Raw genomic sequence first — 17,064 nt, forward strand, 5'->3', positions numbered from 1 at the left:
AAAAGGACTGGTAACCATGCAGACTAGCATCGGTGAGGTCTATCAAGGGTGCCTGGCCCTAATTTTTCCTGGTAGATGGTGCAGTATGGCTGATAACCATCGTCGTCATAGCAACAGGGGGCTGAGCTCTGTCAGCCCCCACCCTTCATGTGTAAAAAAAAGATTCAATTGCCCCTGGACTAGCAGAGGGATGCTGGGCTCCTCTCCTCCACACTGCTTACTGTCCTGTCTGGACTATCATAGCAGCTGGAGGCTGCCTTCCACTCATTTCTCACTAACAAGTCAGTGTGTCTTATTCCTGCATTCTTTATTACTTCATCACAGAAGTGGGGGGACAATGCTACAGTAGCCCAGGAAGGCTGGGGGAAGAATGGAATCAACAGGTGGGGTTGTTGCAGGAGCACCCCCTGTGAATAGCATACAGCTCATCATTCCTGCAGGATCTGACACAGAGCAGCTGTGCTCTCTGATACAGTGGTTCTCTAGTACACTTGCCCATATTCTAGGCAGGACTGATTCTATTTTTAGATACCAAAAAGGAGGGATTGACTCTGGGAGTCATTCCCAATTTTGGCTTTTGCGCCCCTGGCTAAGAGCAGCCAGGGGCACTTATGACAGCAGCAAATGGTGCAAAACGACTGGTAGCCATGATCATCTTTTTACCAATTTATGGATTGGTAGATGGTGCAGTATGGCTGGTAACCACCTCTGCTGTCATGCAAAAGCAAAAGCATGCTGCTGTGTAGCGCTGCTGAATTGCCTCTGTGAGCGGCATCTAGTACACATACGGTGACAGTCACAAAAGGCAAAACAGGCTCCATGATTGCCATGCTATGGCATCTGCCAGGGCAATCCAGGGAAAAAAGGCGCGAAATGCTTGTCTGCCGTTGCTTTCCCAGAGGAAGGAGTGACTGATGACATTTACCCAGAACCACCCGCGACAATGATTTTTGCCCCATCAGGCACTGGGATCTCAACTCGGAAATTCCAAGGGGTGGGGGAGGCTGCGGGAACTATGGGATAGCTACTGAATAGCTACCCACAGTGCAACGCTCCAGAAGTCGATGCTAGCCTCGGACCGTGGACGCACACCACCGATTTAATGTGTTTAGTGTGGCCACGAGCACTCGATTTTATACAATCTGTTTTACAAAACCAGTTTATGCAAATTCGGAATAGTCCCGTAGTGTAGACGTACCCTCAAATGATCACAGGAATTTCAGCTTAGAACACTAAATGTGTTGTTGACCCACTAAGCAAGCAGCATTTCTCGCACTGGATTGCTTCAATCACAAGGGGGAGGTGGGAGTCCAGTGTAAAATGCAACAGTGTCATAGGTTTGTCAACATTTTTATTTTCTCTTGTAAAAGCGTCACCAAACATTTAAAGAAAAAAAAAGACAAAGACGCAATGGGGGAAAACTTTCCTAAATAACAATTTGTATTTATTCAATGCCTTTTATTCTGAAGGATCTCAACATTCTTATCAAAGTATGGGTTATATATTATGCCTGTCAGATCAGCCTACACTAAGAGGTGGTGCAGAACTGCACTGCCTAAAAGGGGGCACTAAGAGGCAATCTGTCTGAGAACATTCTGCTCCTCAGGTTTGCTGGGAGATTGTACCTTGTTGCTTGCTCTCTGCTGCCTTTTTGGCAAGTGGTTCCCCTAGCAACAGCCCCTCTGCTCTCACAAGCACAAGGGTTGGGTTTCTGTGTGGACCTTACCTGTGCCATACAAAAGGGGATAGGGAGGGAATTCCTTACTCCCTTCCCCTCATTATCAGTTACTTACGGTATAGTAACAAGTTAGCTCTCTCTCTCTCTCTCTCCAGATCTATGCATGTGCACATATAAGGAAGAGCCATTTTGTTCACCATGGAAAAGAAGCCACCTCTGAAGTATAATGCAGCAGCTTTTAAATAGCACACCGCAACATTTCACATCCTAACACTTTGCATTTACATAATGTTTTATATTTTCAAAGCACTTTACAAACACTAATTAAATGATCCTCTAAATAAATATCCCATGGCTGCCAGTGTTTTAACTACCATGACATCAAACTTTGCCCAGGTCTACACAATAGGGGGCAAATCCTGGGCCTAATGAAGTCAACAGTAAAAGTCCCTTAACTTCAATAGGGTCAGGATTTCCCCCACAGTGGCTGAAATGCTGGAACCATGAGTGCTTCACCCACACAGGAGATCCCACTCGTGCTATCACCAGTGAAACTGAAAGCAACAGTGGGATATTTTAGGGTTAAAGAGTACAGTGTAGGGAAAGTCAGAGCATTTAAATGACTTGCTTAAAATCACACAGCACATCGGTGTCAGAGATCAGGAGTTCTGCCACTATTCTGGAGAAGCAGTAGTCTGGCTCTTATCCCTGTGCTCAGTCCACTAGGGCAACATACCTGATTGAAACTATAGGGAGAATGTATTAGAGTAATTTGGTGAAGATGTTGGGATTATCACATCAAATTTTGGAGGACCAGAACTAGTCACAATCTTCGTTTTATTTCTCATCCTAAATGTACATGGCATTTCATTATTCATCAAAAGCAGATGTCATGCACAAAACATTTTAGGATTTCAATTTTTAATAATAAACTCTGAATGTTTAGCAAAGAGATGACCAATGAATAGCCATTATTTTCCCTGCTATTCATGGAGAAATTAATGAACAGTGTATTTTCATCATGGCACACTGGCACTTCTTTTTCTACTAAGAAACAACTGCTTTGGTTATAAATAATTAATATTAAACATTTTAAGCAATTACACTACATTTAGGTAGCAACCAGAACCAGGGATCAAGAACTCTGCTTCATTTTCCTAATAGAAATCCAATACTAATAGAAGCTTCTAATCCAAGCCCAAGAGCTTTATGCTTCTTTCTGCCAACTTTAACACTACACAATATGCTGCAGAGAAAGGAGAGGAAGTGTCAACTTGTTTAAATGGTCCATTATGAAATGTAAACCATCTGTTTAAAAAAACATAACAAAACAAGCCATTCCCAACTAGAATTTGTTAGGAGGAAAAAGCTCCAGGTAGTGCATTGAACTAGAAGTCAGGAAACATGGATTCTATAATCTGCTCTGCCATCTCACCTTGGGCAAATCACTTAATCTTGCTGCCTCAGTTTACCCATCTGTAAAACAGGAATGATCATACTTACATACCTTTGCAAAGCACTGTGAGAGCCGTGGATAAAAACAATCCATTTAAATACTAGTTATTAATTATCATCATATTGTTATTAATATCTCAGCACACCAGAACATAGTACTAATCAGACAGTGAATCTACAGTGGACAAACTCCTCTTACAACAGCATGTCAGAGCAGCTCTTTAGTGAATTTCAAGAAGTAAATGGAAATTAGAAAATAGCATTTTTCTCACCAAAATGACACCCCTCCCCCAAGTGTCCTTTTGGTCCTCTGGGGTATACAATTTGAAGGGTTGGCTGAGGAATTTGACCACATAATTCTCACTGAAGCTAATGTGAGACATATAGATAAATCGCCAGGAAACCAGGCACTACTATTGGCCAGGAGAACCATAAACGGAAACCAACTACAGAGTGTTTAACTAGATTAGTCTCGCCGTCCAAGTTGAATGAAACAAAGAGTAGTATTAAATAAGATATTCACACATCTTCCTGTTTCAGTATTCTAAGGTGTTACTTGTAGCACAACGGATCTTCTTTGCAAGATGTGGGTTTTAACTTTCAAGAAGTGAGTGGTGATTTGGGGTACTGAGAGTCTTTATGGAGGCCTGACTTTCAGAGAGCAGGGTACAGCACCTTCTGAAAATTGGCACTTTTCAGGTGTCTCAAACTTGGCAACCAATAATCAAGGCACCCAAAATCACTAATTCCTTTTTGAAAATGTAGGCCATGGTTTTTATCTAGATAAAACTCCTCCCCCTCCCCAAAGCTATAAATTCCCCATTTGTGGGTAAATGCTAAATACAAAACTTGCTAACATGTGGTTCTTACCTGTTTGTCAATAAAACTAAGGGTCTCATGCAGTTTTTCGTTTCTAAATGTAAGTTACGAAAGCTAGCAAATAACAGAATTGTCACTTGGGAAGTCTATAAATCAGTCTTGTAAAATTTTCATGAAAATTGTTCAGCCCAGGCTTAAAGAATAAAATTTTCAAAAGCACCTGAATGACTTAGAAACTTAAATCCCATTTTCTAAAGTTACTTAGGCAAATGGGGCTAGATTTTCAAAGGCATTTTAGGTCCCTAAAAATGCAGATAGGAACATAGTGGGATTTTCAAAAGTGCCTAAGCAGGTTAGATCAGGGCCGCCCAGAGAATTCCGGGGGCCCGGGGTCTTCGGCGGCGGGGGGCCCCCGCTCAGGAGCGGCTCTAGACCCGAGCGCGCCGAAGACCTGGGGGGGGGGGCGGCATTTGGCTCCGGTTGAGCTCCCGCAGGCATGCCTGCGGCAGGTCGACTGGAGCCCGGGACGAGTGACTGCGGCGGGTGGTCCCGCGGCTCCGTCTGACCTGCCGCAGTCATGCCTGCGGGAGGTCCAGCCGAGCCGCCGGACGAGCGCCCCCTCCGCAGTCATGCCTGCGGCAGGTCCAGTCGTCCCGGGCTCCGGTGGACCTGCCGCAGTCATGCCTGCGGGAGCTCAACCGGAACCGCAGGGGCCCCAGAAAACATTCGTGGGGGCCCCTGCGGGACGCGGGGCCTGGGGCAAATTGCCCCTCTTGCCCCCCCCTCTGGGCGGCCCTGGGTTAGATGCCTAACATGGAAATCAGTGGAAGTTAAGATAACCTGCTTAGACCCTTTTGAAAATCCCATTTGGCACTTGTCTGCATCTTTAGGTGCCCCAAAACAACTTTGAAAATCTGATCAATGGGATCCTAAGTCTATGTGAAAGTCAATGGGACTTAGGCTCCTAAGTGCCTAGGTCACTTTTGAAAATAGAATGTAGGTTCCTAAGTCACTTTAAGCACTTTTGAAAATTTTACCCAAAATCTTGTCTGCCGTCTACCATGCCTTTACCATGACGAATGACAGAAATGGGGGAGAAAAGGGTAGAAGGGGGGAGTTGTTTTAATTGCCTGTCAAAAACCATTACTTGATGGGACCATATTACAGTTTTTAAGGCTGCTATATTTTTCACTGCTACAAGCTTTCTAGGTATAACTAAGCCAATATATGTTATTGTTTACACTAAATTGTGAGCTAAAAGAAAAAAAATCCTTTGGACTATTGATCACTTTCCCTCAGCTTCTCATTCAAACTCAGTCAAACATGCCAGGGAATTAGCAAACAGAGAGCTGTCTTTTTCCACTGGCTTCTGCTCAATCTTAGACCTTGGCATGCTGTTAATTTTAAGCCTTATTGCCAGGAGCAGCAACAGCATTTTTCAGTTTTTTTCATTTCCAAGGTTACAAAAATGTGTGATGTCATATGAACTTCATGGATGTGAGGTACTATGTGACCATCCTACTGTTAATTTACTAACAGTTAAAAAAAATCAACCCTCTCTCCAAGTCAGACTGCATTAACACGGAACTAATTTAATCTGCCAGATACGTCTAATGGGGTGTTTTCTTGACCTTTTCCAGGCCTACAGTTATGGTAGCATTCATATTCAATGTGGCTTTCGGTTACACATTCTGCAATGTGAATCACTACTTCTCCCATTTGAGAACAAATGGGTGTGAAATCACTGGAAGAAGTGAATGAGCCCATGCTTTGGCACTGCAGCTGCTGAGTGAGGTGAAGTGTTTTGAACAGTGATTTCTCAGGAGTGGTAATAGCCTATAGTACACCAATATGTGGGGTGATGGCCAAAGCGAAAGGTAACTTTGCTCAAAGAAACCCAATATTGGATCTATAAAGTTAGAAAATAAAAGAATCTAAAATTGCAGGACAAAAAGTATCACCAGATAGTCCCTTTGCATTCAAAAATTTAATAAACTGCTCCACTGGTGAGCACTGCGTAATGACAAACAATTGACGAATTCATGAGTTAGTCAATGATACAGACGGATACACTGATGTGGACATAATAGAGCTAAACAGATGCACTAAAAAGAGAGAGAATGGTAAAACAAGCAAGTCTTAGATAACAAGATAGGAAACTGATGTCAATAGAGTTAGATAAGCACAAATGCATAAAATCAAGTTTATAGAATTTATGCTATAGCTAAATCTATTTGATGAAAGGAAGACTTTTGATTTATTTTGAACCTATATTTATTCTTATCTTGTTGACAGGAACAAGACATCCTATGGAAGGCTTAAATAAAACTGCCAAAAAAAATCAGGATCCTGTAGTGACAATAAAACTTTCAAAGATTAAAAAAATAGATGTTACACAGTTTTTAGTCTTAGGCTCTTGTAAAATATACTTATGCTTTGTGTTAGTCCATCAAATTGAGAGGCATATGCTATCCTTGATCTTTGTACAGAACTCCCATTGAGATGAATGTGAGTTCTATGTGTAGAAAGAGCGTAGAATAGGCCCTTAGTTAATAAAAAGCAAGCAGGCTGCTAGAGGAAAAAACATATTTCCCTACAATAGTGTTGAAATTTATTGGGCCATTTCAAACAACTTCCCTTTTAGATTAAGAGAGGAGGATCTGTGCATGGCGATGAGCATGTTCCCTTGTTTGTGTTTTGTTTTGTTGCACGCATAGCCAAAAATTTAAAAAGTAAATAGTGATTGTCAGTGCCCAACCTGACACACTGTAAAGAGATTTTCAGAAAGGGCAGAGCACATGCTATCTGAAAATCAGGCCCTTCAAGTTGGGCACTCACATTCACTAGCCAGTTCTGAAATACTTGGCCATTATATCAATGAACATATTAGTGATCTCTTGGCAAATCTGTCCTCACACTATTCTGTAAATCCTAAATTCAGCTTAGTGGGTCTGTCACCTCAAGGCAGTAGACATGATATTTCTGATGGTGACTTAGTTCAGCATAACTACTGGACAACCTGTTTAAAACTCTGCCCCCTGCCCACTTCCAGATGGAAAATCTACAGGACTTACTGCATCCTGCCTTGTAGCTGAAACCAGGAGGAAGGAGGAATCCTTGCTGAGCAGCTGCTGCTAGAGTTCGTTGATCTGGAGGGAACACTGGAATCATCAATGGAGGCAGCTGACCTTGAACCTGCTGAACAGAAGGAGGAAAATCAAACCTGGAAATTCTTCTGGAGAACATGCCTGTGTAGTTGCTTATTTATTTTTTTTAGCCAGGTCAGAGTAGAATATACTCCTGTGTTGTGAGGGGTTCCAACAGCATCAACAGTTCAGACATGTGTTAATTACCATATACCCCAGCACTTAATATTAATTACATAAATTATGGAATACTTATATTTCATTTCACCTTAACAACCATGTCTGCACTTTTATCTATCTTCTCCATGTGACAGTAAGATATTCCACATCACAATGCTGCCAAATCACAATCATATACATAGAACATTTCCTCTCAAATGATTAATAATAATAGGAGATATACCTATCTCCTAGAACTAGAAGGGACCTTGAAAGGTCATCAAATGCAGCCCTCTGCCTTCACTAGCAGGACCAAGTACTGATTTTTGCCCCAAATCCCTAAGTGGCCCCCTCAAGGATTGAACTCATAAGCCTGGGTTTAGCAGGCCAATGCTCAAACCACTGAGCTATCCCTCCCCTCTCAACACTAAACACTTTGCAAATAGTAGATGCGTAATTATGTGTTGGGCTATATGTGTGTACGTACACACACATACACACATACATGCATGCACAGACACGTTCTTGGAGATGGCCACAAAACACAGTTGAAACACTTTGCTCACAAGTGAAATACAGACACGTCTGGAGTGTCGGCTGTTTCATGCTGCACAGCAACACTACACAAAAGTGTAGGGCAGGAAATGAAGACTATTACGTTGCAAGTGAAACTGAAGGGGACTTTAGGCAGGCAGAAAGTTGTCATCCAAATTGGAAATTGGCCGTAACACAACAGCTAGCACTACTACTTTTGCAAAGTTTTATGCATGTTTTTGAATACTACAAATGATCAGCACATTGTTTTTCCATCTCACATAGAAGAAGAGCAAATCGTTTGGTAACTGAAGTCATCAGCAGAATAACTGATTTTAACAAAAAAAACTGTACTAATAAATGAAACTTTGCCTTTCAGGAGATCAATCAGTAAAGGGAAGGAAACCCTTACAAGAGAGGTCATCAAGATTGACCACAGAATTGTGGAGCAGAGGCATAAGAGATGTAGATAGGCTGTCATAGATAAACATTTGGTTCATGGTGTGATGTATGCAGCCAGAGGCAACACCTGGAGTGGGGCACACAGGGTCATGTGCTCCCCCCCAGATTTCCTGCTTGGCTTGTACTGAGCATGCTCAGTAATATCTGCTGAAGCCGCTGCCCCTCCTCCCCCACTGTCGGCGGATACGGGTCTTCTCTGTATGCAGCATTAAGAATGGTGGTAACTCTGTGTGTGGTTATTGCACCTTTACAGCCTGGGACATCCTGTAAGACGAAGCTCACAAGATGTATTGGTTAGAAATTGCTGCAGTTGGAGACTGAACTCAAGACTGAAGCTATGCTAGATGTAGCGCCAATTACTGTGTTAGCCTGATTCAGTTTGGCTGTTACTTTATTCTTCTTGTTGCTATTCTGATCTAGTTAGTTAACAAGGCATATTTGGATTTTGGGAGACATAAAATATAAAATGCTATTTCTTCCTCCTTACATTCAACCAGTCTGGAAGTGTCCCATTTCTGCCTTGATATATATATATATATATATATATAAGACAAAGTAACTATTCTTTTAGAACAAAAATGAACAGCCGTGTGGAATTTTTGCATAGTACTCTTCTTCGGCAAGAAGCCATGGAACTTTTTTTTAAATGGTTTCCAGGGATGAAAGTGACTTTGCCAAGCAAAGAAGCTTCAAAACAGGACTCAAAAACACTAATAGAAAGACAGATGGTTCTACTAAGAGCTTTGCTGCCAAAAAAAAAAATGTTATATAAAAAAAAAGGCGAAAAAATGGAGTGATGTTATTGAAGCTGACTGCAAAGTTCTCTGATGACTGCAAATACTCTTGTCCCATTGCAAGTGTTAACTCTGCCTCCAGGGCTAATATAACCAAAGCACCACACACACACACAATTGTCATTGCCAAGCCCACAATGTAGCACAAGTCTGCACTTGATTCCAAGTGACTGCCTGATACGCTAGCAAAACATTGCAGTAAAAAATCCTCCCATTTAGGAAAACGTCTACCAGGAAAATGCCCTTTTTTCTCAAAACTGGCTGTCACATTTTCTTTTTCAAATTCTCCCTCCAAATTACACCCTGTAAGGGGGCCTAAGGACCCTTTGACTTTAATGACACAAACACAGTTGTATAAAGGAGGTAAGAACTGCGGAGAGGTGAGGACGGTTTGCATGGATACAGAAATAACCCAGTCAAAACAATGTAATTTCCATTCCAACCTGGAATATATGTAGCACCACTCTAATACTGCACTTATTTCCTCCCAAAAATAAGGGCCAATGTTATTTCATTTTAATCAGATTATTTGATACAATATAAAATGCATATATTATGACTGACCCTTCCTATGTCTCATTTAACTACTGCATTTTAACTTTTATACAACATATGTTTATTGTTACCTACTGTTGCTAGGATACAACTTTTTGAAGTGGTAGATAATTCAGACCCTCTCTTTTCAGTTTTTCTCTTGAAGGTTTTCTTTATTTTTTTTAAGCTAATGCCTTGTTATTCACATTTGTCTAATAACAACTTGTCAGATGGTTACTGTTCTTTCAAAAAAAACAACCTTCTTGATACTAGATTTACAGTTTAAATGCAACTGACCCCAAATCAGGCTAGTTTCAGACCTTGCCTTTTGCTCTACTAATGTATAAGAACATAAGAAAGGCCGTACCGGGTCAGACCAAAGGTCCATCTAGCCCAGTATCTGTCTACCGACAGTGGCCAATGCCAGGTGCCTCTGAGGGAGTGAACCTAACAGGCAATGATCAAGTGATCTCTCTCCTGCCATCCATCTCCATCCTCTGACGAACTGAGGCTAGGGACACCATTCTTACCCATCCTGGCTAATAGCCATTTATGGACTTAGCCACCATGAATTTATCCAGTCCCCTTTTAAACATTGTTATAGTCCTAGCCTTCACAACCTCCTCAGGTAAGGAGTTCCACAAGTTGACTGTGCGCTGCGTGAAGAAGAACTTCCTTTTATTTGTTTTAAACCTGCTGCCTATTAATTTCATTTGGTGACCCCTAGTTCTTGTATTATGGGAATAAGTAAATAACTTTTCCTTATCCACTTTCTCAACATCACTCATGATTTTATATACCTCTATCATGTCCCCCCTTAGTCTTCTCTTTTCCAAACTGAACAGTCCTAGCCTCTTTAATCTTTCCTCATATGGGACCCTCTCTAAACCCCTAATCATTTTAGTTGCCCTTTTCTGAACCTTTTCTAGTGCTAGAATATCTTTTTTGAGGTGAGGAGACCACATCTGTACACAGTATTCGAGATGTGGGCGTACCATGGATTTATATAAGGGCAATAATATATTCTCAGTCTTATTCTCTATCCCCTTTTTAATGATTCCTAACATCCTGTTTGCTTTTTTGACCGCCTCTGCACACTGCGTGGACATCTTCAGAGAACTATCCACGATAACTCCAAGATCTTTTTCCTGACTCGTTGTAGCTAAATTAGCCCCCATCATGTTGTATGTATAGTTGGGGTTATTTTTTCCAATGTGCATTACTTTACATTTATCCACATTAAATTTCATTTGCCATTTTGTTGCCCAATCACTTAGTTTTGTGAGATCTTTTTGAAGTTCTTCACAATCTGCTTTGGTCTTAACTATCTTGAGTAGAAGCAGCAAAGAATCCTGTGGCACCTTATAGACTAACAGACGTTTTGCAGCATGAGCTTTCGTGGGTGAAGTAGTCCACTGCTTGCATCCGAAGAAGTGGGTATTCACCCACGAAAGCTCATGCTGCAAAATGTCTGTTAGTCTATAAGGTGCCACAGGATTCTTTGCTGCTTCTACAGAACCAGACTAACACGGCTACCCCTCTGATACTATCTTGAGTAGTTTAGTATCATCTGCAAACTTTGCCACCTCACTGTTTACCCCTTTCTCCAGATCATTTATGAATAAATTGAATAGGATTGGTCCTAGGACTGACCCTTGGGGAACACCACTAGTTACCCCTCTCCATTCTGAGAATTTACCATTAATTCCTACCCTTTGTTCCCTGTCCTTTAACCAGTTCTCAATCCATGAAAGGACCTTTCCTTTTATCCCATGACAGCTTAATTTACGTAAGAGCCTTTGGTGAGGGACCTTGTCAAAGGCTTTCTGGAAATCTAAGTACACTATGTCCACCGGATCCCCCTTGTCCACATGTTTGTTGACCCCTTCAAAGAACTCTAATAGATTAGTAAGACACGATTTCCCTTTACAGAAACCATGTTGACTATTGCTCAAGAGTTTATGTTTTTCTATGTGTCTGACAATTTTATTCTTTACTATTGTTTCAACTAATTTGCCCGGTACCGACGTTAGACTTACCAGTCTGTAATTGCCGGGATCACCCCTAGAGCCCTTTTTAAATATTGGCGTTACATTAGCTAACTTCCAGTCATTGGGTACCGAAGCCGATTTAAAGGATAGGTTACAAACCTTAGTTAATAGTTCCGCAACTTCACATTTGAGTTCTTTCAGAACTCTTGGGTGAATGCCATCTGGTCCTGGTGACTTGAAGATAATGAAAGTAAATACACACATTTATATGTACATAATTTTATACAAGTCTATACACTTGGTAGTATCCCTCTCTCTCCCCCATTCATAGGTGACTTCTTAGGTGTAAATTCCTCAGAGAAGGGATTACAGGTTAAATCCTGACCCACTGAAGTCAATGGCAAGGCTCCCATTGATTTCAATGAGCCAGAATTTCATCCTGATTCTTCATATGCATTTTTTACAGCGCCTAATGTGTTCCAATCCTGAGTGGGACCTCTGGATGTTGCTGCAATATAAATATCATTACCACGTGACTTCTCAATTTATGAAATGGCTCTGCAATCTACCTTATAACAGTACACCACTTTTCAGGTATCCAGAACTACTATTCTATTATATGATAGATTGTACAGGCATGTGATAAATTGAAAAGCCATGTGATAAACTGCAATTATGCATCTTTTACTGACTCATCTTCACCCTGCCCACTTATTTGTCTGCCCCAAGACTCATTCTAACATTCCAAACCACGAAGTAACCGTAACTAAACACCTAAAAAAATAACCCAATAAAAAAACCTCAGCAACCTGCTAGAGAAAGGGTTCTTTCCTCTGCCCCACCCCCACCTCCTGCCAATGTAGAATTGCTCCATCAAAACAAACCTGATACATATAATGTCACACAACTAGAAATGGGTATTTAAAAAAAGAAGATTCCTAGCTTTTCAATATGAGTCATGGTACTTGCTTCCTACCCTGGAAAGTCCTGAGATATTGGACTGAAATCATGCCATTATAATGCAGAGAAAAGCTATTTTTTTGTGTGCCATTTTTAGAGGTGTTTAATGTATATTAGTTTTATTTCTTCTCTCCTTCTGAGCCATGTCCCACTGGGCTGGTGGTAAAGAAAGAAGCTATGATACAACAAATAATCCCAATACAATTTTTAAACACACTCTAAAACATACCTAAACTACCTTTATTGTAACATATCTGGAATATATAGAATATTTGCTGGTTTATGCATGGTATGAAGGTTTTCTTAGTGCTCATTTAGCATGAACTACTTAATTTACCCTTAGATTCAGTGCTTGTGTATAACAGTTATTAGAGTGAAGAGAATATCGGTCATTTTAAGATCAGGTAGGCTGTTCAGAATATCTGAAGCATCCCCTTCTCCGCCCCCTCACCTCTAAATACCCTCCTTTTCAAGGTTTGCTTCATTATGAAAAGTTTGTATTTTTATGCAAGTATTTCAGTATTTGCAATTCCTATCACAGAAGGGACACACAATGAGAAAAAAAAAGTCAAAATAAATAAATGAAATAACCTAAGGGGGAAAAACCACCTCACATAATAAAACTTATTAATTTCTTTTCAAAGCTCTTGAATTCCATTAAAAGGCCCCCTACATCCCAAAATAAAATAAATAATTATTTTTCTTTGTCCCAATACCCTTCTCCCCTCAATGGAACTTAATATGGTTATCAAAGGATATGAAATACTTGGAATCTTATTGATGACAGAATGAGAAAATATGGGAATACTGAACTATAATATAAGCAAGTCACTATACAAGAGCATAGATATTTTCATTCATGCACCCCAGACCGGTAATTTTGGAAAGAAGTTCCATGTTTATGATGAAAGGAGAACACATGCTGCTCAAAAGTTTGGATTATTATAAATAGCCCCTGAGGAAATGGGTTGTAGACAGAGTGTAGGAGAGGCAGGAAGGGTTATCACATGGTTGTGCAACTTAGGACACAGACACTACACTACCATCTACATATTATTATTAGTTCTATTAAAATTGTTCCTAGTGCCCAAACCAAGATCAGGACCCAATTGTATTAGGAACTGTAAATACACAAGGTAAGAGAGAGAGTTCTTGCCCTGAAGAGTTTATAATTTAAATACACAAGATACAATAAGAGTGGATGAAAGAAAATATTATTATTCCTACTTTACAGATGGGGAATTGAGGCACAAAGAAACATAGGGCCAGATTTTTAAAGGTATTTACACAAGTAATGGAATTTTCAAAATCCTACTAGGTTTCTATCTGCACCTTTAAGCACCTAAATACCTTTAAATATCTGGCCCTTAGTGATTTGCCCAAGTTTGCACCAGAAGTCTGTTGCAGAGCTGGGAACTGAACTCAGATCTCAAGATTTAGTCCAGTATCTTAATCACAAAATCATATACTTCCTGTCTCTCACATATATAGGATATAAATTCTTCTATAGATGTGTATATGATCACACTGGGCACAATTAAAAACTCAGCATTTAGTCTTTCTTATAGTAATTGTGATACTTTGGTCTCTCCTACCTTAGTTGAGAAAAATACCTTGATTATTGCAGTTACCTGGAGCAATAAATAGTTACTAGCTACTGTTGTGCCTTATATACATTTAGATTGCAAGCTCTTCAAGGCAGGGATTGTGTCTTTTTTTTATGTACTATGAAATGCCGTGCACGCTTTGGGTCACTATATAAATAATTACACACAAAAGCTACATTAAAAGCTACGTTAAGACAGAAAATTTAAGCACTCAGAAGTTAGGAAATGCCAGAATTAAGGTTGCCTGTGCAACCTTAATTTGGCCGCCTTGTGGATATGCGTTATGACACAGTTTTTAATTACATGACCACATACTGTTTTTTCCCCACAGGACACTTGCCTCATTTAGCCAGCTCATAATATTTCTCAAGTAATATATGTCCATACTTCTTTTCTACAAATCTAGATATACATATGTAGCATCTGGTATTAGTATTTATTTTTTCATTCTTATATACTTACACTAATTTCACAATTGTCCATTAAATTTTTACAGACATAGACTTTTCTTATTTCCAGGGTTTATATTTTATTACATTTCTGGCACTTATATACTTTACATGTTGGGTTTGATTGCTAGTACAACTCTCATTAAGTAGTACCTTACTTGGCAAATGGTCCCAATGATTTCATTAGTATTACCTGTGGAGAAAGTATTACTCAATATGAGTAAGGATGGCAGATTTGGGTCTTAAAGCAGGACTTCACCCTTTACAGATAGATAAAACTCTGAACAGTAGTTCACTACTTTAGTCTCTCACAAGCTGTTACTCAGAGAAATACCATTCTGGAAGCCTACAAACATCTTTCTTTAAATTATTTCTTATTTTATTATGTCTTTTTTTATACAGAAGTGTGGCTAACTTGCTTTTTCATGTGTCGTAGACATCAAACTGACTCAATGAAATCCAAATATTACTTTACAGAGAACTGGATACACTTAAATTGCCCCTTTAACTTCAGATTGTGTACAGAACCATTTCAAGAGTTAAACGTATTTCTAACTTAATATGAAAACTGAATATTATCATAAAGATGACATAAATATGTAGGTTTGTTTTCAGGAGCTAAGTATTTAATTGTATTAGTACACAGTGCTCTAAAACCACTTACTGCAGGTGAACTATTTACTACTGTGAATAGTTCCGTTGGCCTATGGGAGCATTCATGGTGGAAAGCACTTCACCTGGTATTTGAATGATTGGGCCTTTAAACAGGAAATATATTGGCCATTCCCCCCTCCCCATATCTATTTTAAGGAGAAATAAAAATGCATTTCTTCTTCCAACTACAATTGGTAGTCTTCCCTTACAGTTTGGCAATACCTCTAAAATAAGAGAGTGAAATGTTGTTCTCTTGACCTGACCCTACATCATTGCCCACCATCCTCAAATCCACACTTGGAAAGGAATCCCCGTATGTGAAAAGCGGACTCTGCTACCTCTGCAGCATCACCCTCACCCTCTTATGGATCCTGAGGAGGCCTCTCCATGGGGTCTGGGTTCTATGCAGGTGTGGAGAATACAAACTATGGAGAAGAGACAGAGGGCTGTGGGGATATGTACCTTTCTGGGATGGGCAACACATGGATTTCATCCCCAACCCCCACCCCTCCGTACAGATCTCTGGAGTTCTGCAAACTCTGTGAATGAGCACCCCCTGTCTTTTCCACATAGAGGCAAATTCTCCAGCCCTTAGGCAGGATAGATCTCTGTGACAGGATCTTGTGGCGAGACATCTTCTTCCAGATCTATCGAGAGTTCTTCTGCACGGAATGATGCGCACCCTAAGTAATATTCTTTCCCTTGTGGCATTAGAGACTTATTTAAATACATGCCAGCACTTATTAAAATTCACCCTCCCAAAATATCACTAGAGTCATTCAATGCTAAAACCTCACTGTTCACAATTGCTTCCTAGTAATGCTACCGTTCATAGGAAAATATGTTCTTATGTTGCCAGCCTATAAAGACAAATAAATAAGGCAATTTAGGGAGAAAAAATAAACACACCTCTGTAACTCCTCCAGAATACGAGAGCTTTTTGGAGCGATAATGTGGAAAAATGGGAACTATCCCCAACAAGCAATAGCTTGACCGTATGTGCCCTGGCACATAGAAAACATGGCAAACAAACCATCAGAAAGGCAGTGCAAAACGAGTAATGTCGCAAAGATTTACATAAACGCTGACCAGTTTAAAAAAGTGAACTGGATCAACTCTAGAACCCTAGAGCTCTGCACAGTCCTGTGGGAGATCCTTGTTTCGTTCCTCATGTCCATTTCAGCAAGGATTTTGAGGGCTATAAAAGTGAGCAGAGGGTGGGGGGGGTGGTTGCATGCCTTGCACAGCAGCAGCAGCAGCAGCAGCCTAGCATAGTGGCATGGCAAAAAAATGAGGTGCTGACCCATTAGAAGAATTGAAGAATAAAGTAGAAGTGGTGAGTGGAGGAGAGAGGGAGAATGATGGAATATGACAGGGACACACACCACACACCACACAGCTCATTGTCATTGTTGAAGGAAGGAAGAGGAAGGAAAATTTAGAATACATTTCTTTTTTGTTTTTTTGTTCAACAAAACTGAGGAAGGAGAGGGATTTTTTTTATGTGTTTTTATATCAGTGATTCTCAGGGGGGGGGGGGGGGGGGGCAGGGCCGCAAGCAGATTTCAGGTCAGGGGAGGGGCAGGGCCAGCATCTCACTGGGACCCACCCAGGACACAGAAAGCCCCCCACATGGGGCCTGAAGCTCGAGGCCCTGAGCCCCGCTACCTGGGGCTGAAGTCGAAGCCTGAGCAGCTTAGCTTCATGGGGCTCCCTGTGGCATGGGACCCCAAGCTATTGCCCTGTTTGCTACCCCCTAATGCCAACCCTGGTTTTTATATGCAGAAAATCAGCTATTGTGACACAGGTGGGGCGTGGAGTT

General features: G+C 40.7%; 1 protein-coding gene across 49 annotated transcripts in view; it reads right to left on the reverse strand.

The window, feature by feature from the left end:
- The window catches only part of SOX5 (SRY-box transcription factor 5), an 862,257-nt gene that overhangs the window by 126,151 nt on the left and 719,042 nt on the right, over positions 1–17,064 (reverse strand). For 45 of the 49 annotated variants that reach the window (XM_039544018.1, XM_039543816.1, XM_039543795.1 and 42 more), the window contains one exon: positions 7,027–7,150. In XM_039544018.1, the coding sequence (XP_039399952.1) occupies positions 7,027–7,150 (124 nt within the window). The remainder of the gene's footprint in view (positions 1–7,026; positions 7,151–17,064) is intronic. The other 4 variants (XM_039543928.1, XM_039543909.1, XM_039543871.1 and 1 more) reach the window with 1 other exon arrangement.

This window comes from Mauremys reevesii, linkage group 1 (assembly GCF_016161935.1).
Source record: "Mauremys reevesii isolate NIE-2019 linkage group 1, ASM1616193v1, whole genome shotgun sequence".
NCBI classification, from domain to species: Eukaryota; Metazoa; Chordata; order Testudines; family Geoemydidae; genus Mauremys; species Mauremys reevesii.